General features: G+C 36.2%; 1 protein-coding gene across 6 annotated transcripts in view; it reads right to left on the bottom strand.

Annotated features, from left to right (window-relative positions):
- Nucleotides 1–16081, bottom strand: part of LRBA (LPS responsive beige-like anchor protein) — a 453900-nt gene that overhangs the window by 369610 nt on the left and 68209 nt on the right. For all 6 annotated transcript variants that reach the window (XM_070757811.1, XM_070757810.1, XM_070757809.1 and 3 more), the window contains 3 exons: nt 15619–15811; nt 1787–2749; nt 9–184 (listed from right to left, as the gene is read on the bottom strand). In XM_070757811.1, coding sequence (XP_070613912.1) covers nt 9–184; nt 1787–2749; nt 15619–15811 — 1332 coding nt within the window. The remainder of the gene's footprint in view (nt 1–8; nt 185–1786; nt 2750–15618; nt 15812–16081) is intronic.

A 16081-nucleotide genomic window follows, 5' to 3' on the forward strand; every position in this document is an offset into this window, starting at 1 on the left:
GACATTACCTTCTCCACATTTGCACATCTGTTTCTATAGAAAAGAGAAGATCTGTAAGCAAACGTTGATGCATTTGGGACCATCGGAATTCAGGGATACGGAACATGGTAGATCTAGAATCCTTCCTCTGCCCATCTGCAGGAGTTGCTGCATTTTGATCTGATGAATCGTATTGCCTAGATGTCTTTGCAAACAATATATACCGAGAGGTAAATCGAGCTGAAGATCACTTAGAAAATTTAATCTGAGCCTTAGTAGATATCTAATTCAAGGACAAGCTGTTCACACTCTACAGCTAGGGTAGTGTCAATTCTAATTTTATTAAAACCAAGATTATTTGAGGACTATGCTTAAGCAGTCATATCAATTCTATACACTACTTAGCAACTATGCCACCATGTCTGCCAGCCAAGGTAAGAATAAGCAGCAGCTAAACCTTACCACATAGGGTGCATAGATTGCTGCTGCCTGTGATTTTCCTCCTTTGAGGAAGTGTGAAGTAACTTGATGATTATCCATTGGAAGATATTTCTGCAGGAGGGAAGCACTTAGGAACATCACTTTAATTAAGAGTAATGCATAAGTGATGCAAATCTTCAATTCAATTTATTAGATTTGTATGCCGCCCCTCTCCGAAGACTCGGGGCGGCTCACAACAGTAATAAAAACAGTATAACAATGGAACAAATCTCATAATAAAATATATAAAAACCTCAACAATTAAAAACCATACAGCACATATACATCAAACATGAAATATAATAAGCCTGGGGGAGATGTCTTAGTTCCCCCCATGCCTGGCGATATAGGTGGGTCTTAAGTAACTTGCGAAAGACAAGGAGGGTGGGTGCCGTTCTAATCTCCGGGGGAAGTTGATTCCAGAGGGCCGGGGCTGCCACAGGGAAGGCTCTTCCCCTGGGGCCCGCCAAACGACATTGTTTAGTCGACGGGACCCGGTGAAGGCCAACTCTGTGGGACCTTATCGGCCGCTGGGATTCGTGCGGTAGAAGGCGGTTCCGGAGGTATTCTGGTCCAGTGCCATGTAGGGCTTTTAAAGTCATTACCAACACTTTGAATTGTGACCGGAAACTGATAGGCAGCCAGTGCAGGCCACGGAGTGTTGTAGAAATGTGGGCGAATCGAGGAAGCCCCACGATAGCTCTCGCAGCCGCATTCTGCACGATCTGAAGTTTCCGAACACTTTTCAAAGGTAGCCCCATGTAGAGAGCGTTGCAGTAATCGAACCTCGAGGTGATAAGGGCATGAGCGACTGTGAGCAATGACCCCCTGTCCAAATAGGGCCGCAACTGGTGCACCAGGCGAACCTGGGCAAATGCCCTCCTCGCCACAGCCAGAGATGGTGTTCCAATGTTAGCTGTGGATCGAGGAAGACGCCCAAGTTGCGAACCCTCTCTGAGGGGGTCAATAATTCCCCCCCCCAAGGGTAATGGACGGACAGATGGAATTGTCCTTGGGAGGTAAAACCCACAGCCACTCCGTCTTTGTCTGGATTGAGTTTGAGCTTGCATGCATTCTATTTTTAAATTATTAAAATACGGAAAATCATGTGACATTTTAATCTCCGCCTTATGATATTTGCAGTTAAAATATCTAATAATCTATCTAGGTCACTTTACAAATCTGTTAACATTCATAATTATAACTGCCGTAAAAAATTAGCTAAGCAGACAGACATTCTCACCTCCACACACACACACATTCACACAATCATGCTACCTGGTAAACATTTTTAACTTAGTTAAATAGATAGTAGTGGAGAACCTACCTCAGAAACGGGTCTAGGGTGATTTACTTCTGGATTTGCATGGGGTTTTAATTCTAATCTTTCTGTATCTGAGGCAATGCTGGAGACATCAAGTCTGGCAATTTTCTTATCTGAAGCAATTATTGCTTCTGAAGTCTGTGGTTTTGTGCTATCTGCAACTGTCTTGGTTTGGGCTTGATTGGTACTTTTGTCATCAATGTTATTCTCAGTGTCTGAAGTTGACCGGGCTGTGTTTACTTCCGGACCGCTGATTTCTGGCTGTTGTGCTTCCACTGATTCTTCAACAACTGATCCTTCGACAATTTCAGGTACTACTTCTATTGAAGCAGTGCACTGCTGTACATCTGGGGTTACCTGGCCATCACTCAAATCAGGTTCCTCGATGGGTTTTGGAACACATTGTTCTGCTGTAAGTGCCAGATTAGTCTCCTCTTTTAAATCAACAAAATCTTCATCTTCCTCCACATATACATTTTCTAGTATTTCTGGACTTTCTATCGTTTCAACGTTTTCTAAAGGTGATTGTGAATCACTGGGACTTATTTCTTTTTCTTCGTGGTTTATTCCAATAATTTCAGCGGTATGTTCTGAGCTCTGTTTTGTCCCCTGGTCTTGTAAGGGAAGATCCAAACTAGGAGTTTCATTTAAATCAAGAGGTATTGGAATATTTTCAGTTTTGTTTTTTTCTTTGTTTGTTTCTAAATGACTGTGTTCTTCCAAATCAGGTAATCCACTTTCCTCTTTCAAAATGCTGTTGTTCGTGCTTCTGTTGCCAGCATCAACTAAAGAAGTGTCAGCTTCTTTTCTTTCAAGATGGACTTTCTCTGTAACTTCGGTATCTTTGCTAACACCTGAAACTGTTCTAATAATGGATGATGCACCAGCACTGAAGGCTTCCTCTCCTTTCTCTTCATATTCCCTGAACATCCGAGAAAGGTTCTGTTTATGTATTTCAAAAGTTACCTTTTAAAGACAGAACAGTTGGAAATGTTTTAATTTTAAAACATTTAATCTTTACATCTTACTGTATTTCCCTAGTTGATAGACTAATTGTAATTGCATTTAAATATCACAATCGATAAAACCCAGTTACGATAGGAATTACTAATATTTCGGGCTGGTTTCAATGGAATGAGTTTATGGGTTTCATGGATACAGTATGTTGCAAACTACCAGAAGGGGTAGAATAAAAATGCTTAAATAGATAAACTATTTTTCTATACCTAAGAGTTGCCATAAAATAAATCAATGTTCAATTCTAGAATCATTTGGGCTAGAAAAAGCCATATATGATGCCTTAGCCCGCCACATTTCCATATCCCTTTATAAGTATCCTGTACTCAATAATAGTTCTTTTTATGTATACTCCTCAAAATAATAAAGGGAACACTTAAAGAACACAATAAAACTCCAAGTAAATCAAACTTCTGTGAAATCAAACTGTCCATGCTGATTGACAATCAATTTCACATGCTGCACATCCAACTTTGTACAGAACAAAAGTATCCAATGAGAATATTTCATTCATTCAGACCTAGGATGCGTTATTTGAGTGTTCCCTTTATTTTTTTGAGCAGTATATTTACTGTAGGGCAACAAGGACAATATTTTTAATATTAATCTACTTAATAATTTGCTCGTGTCTGTTGGTTGTCGGTGAGCCAGTCGTGAAAGCAGTGTGAAGCTATGCTCATCCACCCGGACGCTGCCATTTGGGTTCTTTTACGCTGTGCGTATGCGCAAAGCTTTTTGTGCATGCGCAGAGGGTAAAAGAACCTAAATGGTGGTGGCTGGGCAGGTGGGCGGAACCTTGTGCTGCCCTCGTGACTGGCTCTCTGACAACTGACAGCACGAGTGAACTGGGAGCATTTCACCCCTGTTATTAAATCAGCAAATTAAGAACCATTTTGTAAGAAAGGTTTTCCGACACATTACATTTTAATGATCTGTTATCTGTCCAATACTGAGTTGATATCAGACAATTCTAGCCCTCTATTCCAATACAATATTTTTACTACTTCATCATTGTCTTATATATGAGATGAGGTGGCGCAGCAGGTAGAGTGCTGTACTGCAGGCCACTGAAGCTGACTGTAGATCTGCAGGTCAGCAGTTCAAATCTCATCACCGGCTCAAGGTTGACTCAGCCTTCCATCCTTCCGAGGTGGGTCAAATGAGGACCCGGATTGTGGGGGCAATATGATGGCTCTGTTAAAAAGTGCTATTGCTAACATGTTATAAGCCGCCCTGAGTCTAAGGAGAAGGGCGGCATAAAAAACGAATAAATAAATAGCAAATTTTATGTACATATTGTAAGATAAAAATGGAAAACTATTTAGATCTATCTTCCTTGTTTTAGAAACATAGAAACATAGAAGTCTGATGGCAGAAAAAGACCTCCTGGTCCATCTAGTCTGCCCTTATACTATTTTCTGTATTTTATCTTAGGATGGATATATGTTTATCCCAGGCATGTTTAAATTCAGTTACTGTGGATTTATCTACAATGTCTGCTGGAAGTTTGTTCCAAGGATCTACTACTCTTTCAGTAAAATAATATTTTCTCATGTTGCTTTTGATCTTTCCCCCAACTAACTTCAGATTGTGTCCCCTTGTTCTTGTGTTCACTTTCCTTTTAAAAACACTTCCTTCCTGGACCTTGTTTAACCCTTTAATATATTTAAATGTTTCGATCATGTGCCCCCTTTTCCTTCTGTCCTCCAGACTATACAGATTGAGTTTTGATTGTTTTACATAGAATTTAAACTTCCAAACTGCTATAACAATTCATCTAATAAGTAGGATACAAAACATTGTTAAGGTAGCATGTTTTAATTTCATTATCAACATCAGAAAAAAACAAAGAAAATAATGGTAAAATAAAATCCACAGTGATTCGAATTTCACAATATTGTTGTTGCTGTACCAAAAGTGAATCAGTATTTTCTCCTAGTTGCTATCACGCATTTTTCCATTTTGTTCACTCTCTCTTATCTATGTCAGCAATATATTTTTTTTCATTCATCTTGACAAAGGTGCAGTGAACTGAGAGATATATAGCTCAATTTTTTAAGATTCATTTCCCAAAGAGCTAACCTAAGCCCTGTTGAGTTTTTCATCACCTAACTTGGTATCTGCAGCCTTAAATATTCCCTTAGGCAAACGAATTTCAGGGCAATATGCTTTGACAAGTAAACTCATCGACACCTTCTCATTCAGTAACAGGGTATGTATTCTGTCCTGAATTTCTGCAAAATTGTATTGTTTAATGGATATATGAAAGAGGAACAAATCACGTTAAAACTTGCAAAACATCTTTTTTTGTAAAATCAGCATTTTATTATTAAAAGTACATTAGTATGCACAATTTTATTTTTCTTCAGAATGCTTATTTGTTTATTTATTTGTTTGTTTGTTTATTTATTTAGTCCAATACACAATGAGGGTTTTAGTGGGTATATATCTATATACACATAGTAAAATACATGATGAAGGTTATAGAGGAGATACTCATAGTAAAATGTATCTAAGAAATAATAGAAAAGAAGATAAAGTAATAGAACATATCAGTGCAAGAATAGAAGAAGAGATATAGGAATAGAAGAAAGGTATAGGAGATATAGGAGAGCAATAAGACAGGGGACGGAAGGCACTCTAGTGCACTTGTACTCACCCCTTACTGACCTCTTAGGAATCTGGATAGGTCAACCGTAGATAATCTAAGGGTAAAGTGTTGGGGGTTTGGGGATGACACTATGGAGTCCGGTAATGAGTTCCACGCTTTGACAACTCGGTTACTGAAGTCATATTTTTTACAGTCAAGTTTGGAGCGGTTAAAATTAAAGTGGGCAAGGTGTTTAGAATTGAGGTTAAAATATGTATGATCTCAAGTCCAGATTTCCATGAAGAACTCTCAAGGTACAGTTCAATATTCACAGCAGATGAAGTCACTGCAAACAGCTTTACACTCAAACTACTAATCCTTATACAGTATATCTATTGCATCTATCCTAAACAGCAACTGCTACAAAATCAGATTTTACATACTGTAAATGTCTTGCTGCAGAGTTGCTTCATCAATAGTTGTAGCAACAGATTGTGACAGTTCTCTCCAAGATTGTCTTTCAACCACTGCTGCATATTGACTACAGCAGAGTTGACATGTTGGAAGCCTTAATTGCTTAGTATTTTGAACAGGAGTTGTAACATTGTAAAAATGAGCACAAAGCAGTACCTTGGAAAACAACCTAGAAAAAATGTTTCTCTAGGGATGTGAACTCTGCCATTGAATGTTATTCTCTAGGATTCACTGTCTCTGCCAACCACATGAAAACACAACTTAAAGAAGTTGTGTATTTCTAATTCAAAGATAAATATTACAGTGCTGTCCAGAATTCCCAAAACGCATAAGAGAAGTCGATTATTTGATTCTCCAAATATTTTCTAATCCATAAAAATCATCACTACATATAGGAAAGCAGCCAGTTTTTAGAGTTTAGGCCAATGATGACCAACCTTTTTTCCCTTGGGTGCTGAAAGACCATGGGTGTGTGCTATCACACAAACCCAATTGCCCACGCCCATAATTCAATACCTGGGGAAGGCGAAAATAGCTCCCCCCACCCCCCCAGAGGCCCTCTGGAGGCCAGAAATGGCCTGTTTCCCCCAATTCTGGTGGACCCAGTAAGCTCGTGTTTCACCTTCTCCAGGCTCCAACGGCTTCCCTGGAGACGGAGGGTAAAAACGCCCTCCCACATCCCCCCAGAGGCTCTTTGGAAACCAAAATCACCCTTCCAGAACCTCTGTGTGAACCAAAAACCAGCTGGCTGGCACACACATGCATGATGGAGCTGAGCTAAGATAACAACTCGAGTGCCAGCAGATATGGCTCTGCGTGCCACCTGTGGCACCCGTGCCATAGGTTCACCATCACTGGTTTAGGCAAATCAAGAAATTCTATGCAACGTTTTTTAGACTTCTAACCACCAAGAAGATATTCTTCTAGTTATTTAAAAATAAGATAAGAAAAATAAGTTTAATAGATCTGGCATCCACTGAAAAGGATTTTATTGCATATTGAGGTTTTTATGGAGGAAACGTAAACAAACAAACAAATAAATAAATAAGCACGCAAGCAAGCAAGCAAACAAACAAACAAACAAATAAATAAGGTAAATGACCACTTGGTGGTTTTTGGGGGAGTGTTTTTGTGGTAAGACAATTGAATAGATGTCAGCCACCGTATCACACAAGAAAACATGTTTATTTCAGTCTCATGCTTTAAAATAAAAGGAAAATTAATGGCTTTAATTATTATCAGCATTAGATCCTGGTCCCTAATACCATTCAAACTGAGCATGACATGGATTCCGGTTGCTGTAAACCTGGACCGACAACTTGAAACCTATTATGTTAGCCAAGGGAATTTCCCATGTACCTTATCTTTAATTTTTTATTCCCCTTTAGGTATTTGCAAATGTACAGCTGATAATTTAGAATTAATTACTAGGTACTGCTTTAAATTAGCAAGCTAAAAGGCCATTCATTAATCTTCACAACCCATGTGATGCCTAATCTATAGCTATTTGCAACATTTGGAAAGCTCCTCTATGCACTACCAGTTAGGACAGTTTCAAGCTAATAAGTACAAGATTCCCTCTACCATTAATTTTAACTTAATTTGACATTCAGCTCACTAATTGCTAGACAGAAAGATTAGAATATGTTATAGAAAAGCTATGATAATATATTTGGCACTAGAATCAGAGTATAAAAATGACAAAAAGTTAAATGTTTATTATTATTCAGTTTTTGTTATTCACTGTATCTTTATTGTATATCACATCACTGATGAAGTCAAGATTCGAGGCAAAAGAAAACTGGGCATTAACGTAAGCAAAATAACTAATTGGGGAGGTTGTTTTAATTTTACAAGATTTCCTGGAAATTAACTTGTGTGTTACAAATCTCCATCAATAATTGGTATTCATAATTCCAGCAAACATTTTTTTAATTAATCTTAATGAGAGCTTAATGTATATTTTATTTTATGTACGCTGAGAGCATATGCACCAAGACAAATTCCTTGTGTGTCCAATCACACTTGGCCAATAAAAATTCTATTCTATTCTATTCTATTCTATTAATGAGAGCTTTATTGACCTGTTTTTTCACCCTCCTAGGAGCAATGCTAACAGCTCAGACCTGGAAACTCTGCACATTATTAGAAAACAAATCAAATTTGACTGTAGGCACCAATACCTGCTGATACCAATCCCAAGGAATCGGTCAAAAAGAAACTGAGGTCCTGTATACACAAAAGCTTGGCACTTTCCCCAACATAACAAATCATTTAGCCCCCATACTGGCAACTTACTTATTATACAGATCAAAAGGCTATTTTAAGTCCCAACATTGAATTTAACTATCAGAACACAAAAGAAGTTATGTTTACCATTATTATAGTAAAATAGTTTAACTGACAAGATTTGTTGTATTCTATTTAAGATGTGTATTATGGAAAATGTTTTTCAAGACAATAAAACTATCATATCTGTCAATTATGTTTGTCACTGAAATAACATGTTCCGTAAACACTGCCAAAGTAGTGAAATACAGGCAAGCATTTGTATTTTAGTGATACTGTACTTCCACAATGTACAGTATCCCTGAGTTATATACACTTGATTCTGTAAGTTATGTGTTGACATTATGCATTAAAATCATAGAATGGTAATTTTAATTAGTGTTTAAAATGTAACTCTGACAGTATATGATAGAACAATCTTAACAGTGGCTAAGCTGGTCTAAATCTATAAAAGATAAAAGTCCACCTGGGAGCTCTATTGTCAGTAGTTTGTATGATGTTCCATTTTTTAAAGAAATGGAATAGATTTACAGATAAAATTACAAGCAAATATTATGAGAAGATGCGGAGAGAAATGGGAACATTCAGGCTTGAAAAGGAAAAATGTAGAGGACAGAGAGAGAGAGATAGCTACAGTCGTATTCTTCTATTATATGGTTTTTAATATAAGAAGGTACTGACCCACAGGAAACACGTGGAGTAATAAATTTAAGACATTCTAGAGTATTTCAGAGATCTTCCTGATGACAAAAGCATTAACTATCAGGAAGTGCTGAGGTTTCTCTTCCTTTTCTGGATATATATATATAGAAGGTGGCATTCTGACATATTCACTTTAATTTGCTTTCCTGCTCTTAGAAGAGGATTGAAACCAGTGCCATAATACGATGATTCTTTCAATGTCTTGAGTGATAATGTCTAATTTCAGTATGTTCATTATATAAAGATAACACTCAAAGCAGTGGTGGGCTGCACTTGATATGGGGCCACACGGCAGTTTGGTAGCAAAAATCAGGACGTGCATGCAGCTGCGTGTCCCCGACTCATGCACACGCGCCCCCACGAGAGATTCGGCTTCTGCGCATGCACCACAAGTGAAATCTCGCAGGAGGATGTTCACATGAGAGATTTCGCCTATTTGGGGCATTTTTTGCTTCTGCGCATGCACAGAAGCAAAAAAATTGCCAAAAATCGGCGAAATCTTGTGTGCACGCGAGCATCCTCGTGGGAGATTTCACTTGCACAGAAGGCAAATTTCACACCAACACAAATGCACATCCACGCCAGTTTTGGAGAGCGCACCGGTGGCACCAAAGAAGAGGGCCCCTTCACTGACTCAAACTATTATCAATAATAATAATTAATAATAATTTATTAGATTTGTATGCCGCCTCTCTCCAAAGACAGTTGTTGGGGATTCTAATTTTCACAGAATAGCATAATGAAGAAGAAATATAGTGTACATATATTTTATTACTACAGTATTTTTCAGACTATAAGACGCACCAACATTTTGAAGATGTAAACCAAAAACAACGATAACAACCAAAACAGTTTTTGCCCACCCTAGCCCCCAGGATCACCCATTTTCGCAAAAACTGGCCAGTTTTTCCTCATTTTTACCCTCCCCAGCTTCCAAGATCACTCTACAGGTCTCTCTCAAACCCTCTGCATGCCCCTTTGTTTTGCAAAAAATAGCCCATTTTTCATTCATTTTTGCTCTCCTCAACTGCCAGTTCTCTACAGGCCTCCCAAACCCTCTGCAATCCCTGTTTTTCACGAAAACTGGCTTGTTTTAGCAAAACATGGGCTGTGTTTCACTTGTTTTTGTCTTTTGCCTTTAATCCTCTGCACAGTTTGTATGAAATAATGGCCCATTTTTTGTGAAAAACAGCTGTTTTTCACTCCTTTTGCCCTCCCAGCCAAGAGCACTTAACTTCTAAGAGGTTTTAGTGTTTTGTGAACCTGTTTTGAAAATAAGGAGAAGTTTAGCTACATTGCAACAATTCCCCAAAGTGGCAAATTTCCACTTATTTGTGGGTTAGTTAAATATACTTGTGCTTGATGATTTTATCACTTAGAAGTGATTTAGAATCAGTTTCTAGCAAATGCCATACTAGTGTGGACTGAATTTTCATCGAAATATTCAAAATGTTTCTTTCTATAGTTACAATTATAGTTCAGTAGCTCTCTGTATAACATTTTCCTATTGCACAAAATCAACTAAACCTTTAATATCAAATTTAAACATTTATTTCACAATTCTCTTCTTTAATTATATATCTAGCTATTCCAGGACAATATAACTTCCATTTTTTTCATACCTTCTATCTTTTCTTCTGCTTTTCTTATACTTCAAAGAAATTTCCATAATGAGCAATTTCTCATTTTTTAAATTTTAGACACACGTAAAAAACGTATGAGGGGTTTCTCTCTTTTTCCCTTAGGTACATTTAACTAAAACAGTAAGGACCTTTTGTAAATTATATAGCTTAAGAGTCACAAGGGTATTTTTAGTGTGCTCTGTTATTTCTTTATTTTTTCACTTTATATTCAATACTTCCCTTATTCTATTTTGTGATTAATATTGGGTATTTTACATTGTGACCGCTCACTTCATTTTAGACAGCATAATTGAAATATATGCGTAGTCAATCCAAAAATATAATTTTTATGATAAAATCCAACATATGTAAGCAGGAACTCCTGATATGTTAGAAAGTTTAGGGGGAGTCCTAAGGATATATGAATGGGAAATTGCATTTTTACAGTCAATGGGGTTAACCCTCTAAGGATATGGGATAGCTGTTTAAGTCAAGCGTTATATGTTAATTTTTTCCATTATTTTTCCAATCATGGCGCAAAGTTTTATTTTACAATAGTGTTTTCATGTTTTAAATTCTGAAGGTTTATATGAATTCTGATACTACTCTTCTATTCCTCAAGTTATCCCATTGAGATAAGAACATCCAAGCCCTTCAAGGTCTGCCATTTTCAAACTCTATGCGGCAAATCTACACATTTTAAGATTCAGCTGTCCTCCTTTCATACCTTCACACACTTTAATCTTTCCCCATAATTCAATATAACTAACACATCATTTTTTTCTGGTCTTCTCTTTTCCATTTGTTTGCATCTGCAAGCTTGGGCCTATCAAGTAAATAGCTATATAATTCAACTTAATTTTAGGAACATCCGTGTCACTGAGTAATAATATTTGGCATTTATTCAATCTTTACTTTGCCTAAACATTAAATAGAATGCTAAAGTTTATTTCTTGTTTTAATTCATTGCATTTGAATTCTCAATTCTTGGGGGCTAAGTAATTTCTAACTTAAAATTACATGTGACAAATTACTGTATCTGTAAGCACTTTAAATATATGTTGATACAGTATTCAAATTGCAACTGAAAAATAAATAGATATTTTTCATTTTGGGATTAAAAATAATTATCCAAGTTACTTTCAAAAAATATTTTCAGGAAATAAATCCACTTTAAGAAGTTGCAAGGGTTTAGCAAAAGTAAAGAAGACATAAACATGCTCAAAACAGAAGAAATAATAAAAGAATCTATCACAACAGGAATATAGCTTCTATCTGGGAGCCTTTGTGGTTAATTCTGCTTAGGACTAATATAGAAACTAGACAGAAAAATCAAGTTATTTTATAGAATATATAATGAAAAGAGCAGAAATGAGAGGTAGGAAAGATATAAAAACACTGAATCTTTTTTTAAAAAATCAGAGCATTACAATAGGCTTTAGCTATAATAGGATTATGTACACCTTCAAATCCTGAGCAAAAAGAAAAAAAAAGAAAAAACCCTAGGTAGTGCAATTATGCCACAAAAGCCATCACTGCTTATAAAGCGTAGTACTGCAGTTGGAAAAGAGGCTACAGTGACAAACGGCTTCCCTGCTACAAAGGTGGCAGGAAATCTATCAAACTGGACAATAAAATTGCAATTGAGTTTCTTTGGCTTTTTATAGCAGCTCCATGTATCTTGATGTGCAGCTCTGCCAAATCTCTCCAATTCTGCAATACTAGTTCTTTCCACCCAAGCTCTTTACACCAAAAATAAAATTACACAATAGAGTATGAATAGACAATGGCTGATGCATAAATGAAATAGAGCTGGAATATAAATTAAAGCATACATTTTTAAAAAAAATTACTGTGCCTCAGTTTCAGGAAATTTTGTCTTATGAATTAGAACATATTGAAACAGTTAAAAAGAAAGCTTACTTATTCAAACTAATACAGTGTTCCCTCGATTTTCGCGGGTTCGAACTTCGCGGAAAGTCTACACCACGGTTTTTCAAAAATTCATTCATTCATTCATTCATTTATTGGATTTATATGCCGCCCCTCTCCGAAAACTCGGGGCGGTTAACAACAGTCATGAACAATGTACAGTAAAAAATCCAATACTAAAAACTAACTTAAAACCCCTTAATATATAAAACCAGCATACGTACAAACATACCATACATACAGTTGTATCAGCCTAGGGGGAGAAGAAGTCTTAATTCCCCCATGCCTGGCGGCAGAGGTGGGTTTTGAGTAGCTTACGAAAGGCAAGGAGGGTAGGGACAGTTCTAATCTCTGGGGGGAGTTGGTTCCAGAGGGCCGGGGCCGCCACAGAGAAGGCTCTTCTCCTGGGTCCCGCCAAGTGGCATTGTTTCGTTGACGGGACCCGGAGAAGACCCACTCTGTGGGACCTAACTGGCCGCTGGGATTTTAATATTAATTAAAAAATACTTCGTGGGTTTTTTCCCTATACCACGGTTTTTCCCACCCGACGCGTCATATGTCATCGCCAAACTTTCGTCTGCCTTTAATTAAAAAAATTTAAAATAAACTTTAATAAATAAACATGGTGAGTAATAATCTAAATGGTTGCTAAGGGAATGGGAAATTGCAATTTAGGGGTTTAAAGTGTTAAGGGAAGGCTTGTGATACTGTTCATAGCCAAAAATAGTGTATTTACCTCCGCATCTCTACTTTGCGGAAATTCAACTTTCACGGGCGGTCTCGGAACGCATCCCCCGCGAAAATCGAGGGAACACTGGACTTGCAAAAAATTCAGACTTCAGTAACAATTATTGAAGAAAGTTTTGGGGATCTTTCTCTTCAGAACATTTACAGAGAAATTTCATTAAAACAGATTATTTTATTACTAACATTTGTATGCTACTCTAGAAAAACTAAAGGGTGAGAAGCAATATGATATTTTCAAAAATACACATTGCAATAGCATTCAACAATGGAGTAGATAAATCATAGTTCATGCAGGTGATATGTCACAGGGATAATTACAATGAATTAACCTGAATTCAACATCACATGTCACCTGCATTGTTAAGGCAGAAATGTAAAGTGGCTGATTTAACCCAATTATTTAAAAAAACCCAAAACTGACTGAACTAGTGGTTGAGACACTATTTTCCTCTATCGTTAATTTATTAGATTTAGAAAATCTGGCAATAAACCCCACACAAAAAAACCCTCTTTGATTCTTGTTGTCTTTAAAATGTTCTCATCATCAGTCACTTTACAACTGACTGGGAGCAAACCTGGCTGAAACCGAGTCTCAAATGAGTTTTAAAATACATAAACTAGTAATGAAAAGAGTATTCTTAACAAACAAGCTATTTTTTATAATTTTATTGGACTGAAAAATTAATTGATAAACTTAATATTAATTTAAATACAGTTTTCTGTGTCAGAATATGAACATGTAATCTATGTAATGCAGAAACTGAAAGCATGTAAATACCATGTATACACTACGTGACACAAACGTACATATATGTATATATGTATGTTTGTTCTAATTGGCATCCATTCATAGAAGATCATTTTATGCCAAAAAAAAGACAGTCCAAAATTTATATCTACAGTTATTAGCAATGTTAATATTTATTTTCCTACAAATGTCTTTGAAATCAAAAGCAAATGTTCATGTTGGAACATTTAGTATGAGGTGTATCGAAATCTTGAATCAACATTAAATTTATGTTAAGTGTATAATACCAAACCAAATTTAAAACTGAATAGTCACATATTAATAGTAAAAAAATAAAATTTATTATAAACAAAACAGGGGGAGAAAGCACACTAGAAAACAGTTTCATTTCCCTATAAACTATACACAATTTAAGAAAATTGTTAATGCTAATTTCAACCTCTACAATTAAAAAAAAATAAAGTTAAATATTAATCCAGAATCTTAATTATCCAACATAATTCATAAACACCTTTTAAATACAATCTATGCAAGTAAAATCATAATCTGGAAAGACAGTATCCGTTGTTTCACTTTATAAATATGATGGTCTTATAAGGCATTGACATCCACATAGCTGAAAGAACAATTTTTGTACCTGAACTGTGCTGTCAACACACCAGGTGTCCCATAATTCACGGTGTAACAAGGGGGGGGGAAGCCTCTTCATTTTCCTTACACTGTAAATCCCCATATGGAAATCCACCCAGAGCCATGTTAAAATGTTTGGGGGAATAGATGGAGGAACCATTGTGACAGTCATTGCAACTTTATTCTAAAATCTGTTTCTCAGTTGAAAAAGGGTTATCCTCATTAGAGAAAAATTCTTTCCATCACAATTTTATTTTAATTGTAAAAAAAAAAAATATTATTAGTAGTAAAAATATTGTTTTATTTCTTATTCAAGAAGAAACCTTCTTCCCACAACCTTTCCTCTCTTTGTTTGAAGGGAAACAGCTTTTGCTTCAGTTTTATCAGTAATTTGTTGCTCAGCCTAAGAAAAGGGCATCATTCTAACCTAGAAATAGGCAAAGTGCGCCACCTTGTGTTTTAAATGTATATGGTACAACTACACAAGCAGTTCATAATAAAACAAAATTTTCTGAATATCAGCTTGGCTATTCTTATACCAAGCTGGTGCATGAAATTACACAAGTATTGCACTAAATATTTTTAATTATTGCTTTATGAAACATTGAGACCTTCTCTTATTTTGTTCTCTCTAGTTAATTTCAGTTAATTTTACCCTTAGATTATCTACGGTTGACCTATCCAGATTCCTAAGAGGTCAGTAAGGGGCGAGTACAAGTGCACTAGAGTGCCTTCCGTCCCCTGTCCTATTGCTCTCCTATATCTCCTATACCTTTCTTCTATTCCTATATCTCTTCTTCTATTGTTTCATTGATATGTTCTATTACTATACCTTCTTTTCTATTATTTCTTAAGATATATTTTACTATGAGTATCTCCTCTATAACCTTCATCATGCATTTTACTATGTGTATATAGATATATACCCACTAAAACCCTCATTGTGTATTGGGCAAAATAAATAAATAAGTAAATAAAAATAAAAATAAATAAATAAACCTTGGTTTTGCACCAAATTGCCCTTCAAAGTTCTTCTTAAAAATTCTTTAAAATTCAGAATTACAACTGTTTTTGCATAACTCACCTTGGAATGTGTAATTGCTAGGGTATCCACCCAAACACGCCAGCCACCCCATTCATACTTGATTGCATGATAAAGTAGTATTCGAAAAATGGCATACACCATTTCTGTTATCTTCTGTTCATCGGAGCTTTGGGGATTAAAATAGCAAAGGGAAAGCATCCATTCCTGCCACACAGAACACTGCAGTAAACTCCTGAAAAATTGCAAATAAATAGAAAATTAACTTTGAAGAAAGCAGGAAAATAGAAGCCAAAGACAACTGAGATTTGTCTGGAACACCAACAGGAATTAATGAGATGAATAAAAACTTGATACGGTAGTAATTGAATAAACCACTGAACAATTTGAGACAATTTTTTTCTTTAAAAACAATTTTTAATCATGTAGCTTGAAGAAACAGCCTTTTAAGCTCTATTATATATACAGTGGTACCTCATGATACGAACCCCTCGTGATACGAACC

This window comes from Erythrolamprus reginae, chromosome 7 (assembly GCF_031021105.1).
Source record: "Erythrolamprus reginae isolate rEryReg1 chromosome 7, rEryReg1.hap1, whole genome shotgun sequence".
In the NCBI taxonomy this organism is placed as follows: Eukaryota; Metazoa; Chordata; class Lepidosauria; order Squamata; family Dipsadidae; genus Erythrolamprus; species Erythrolamprus reginae.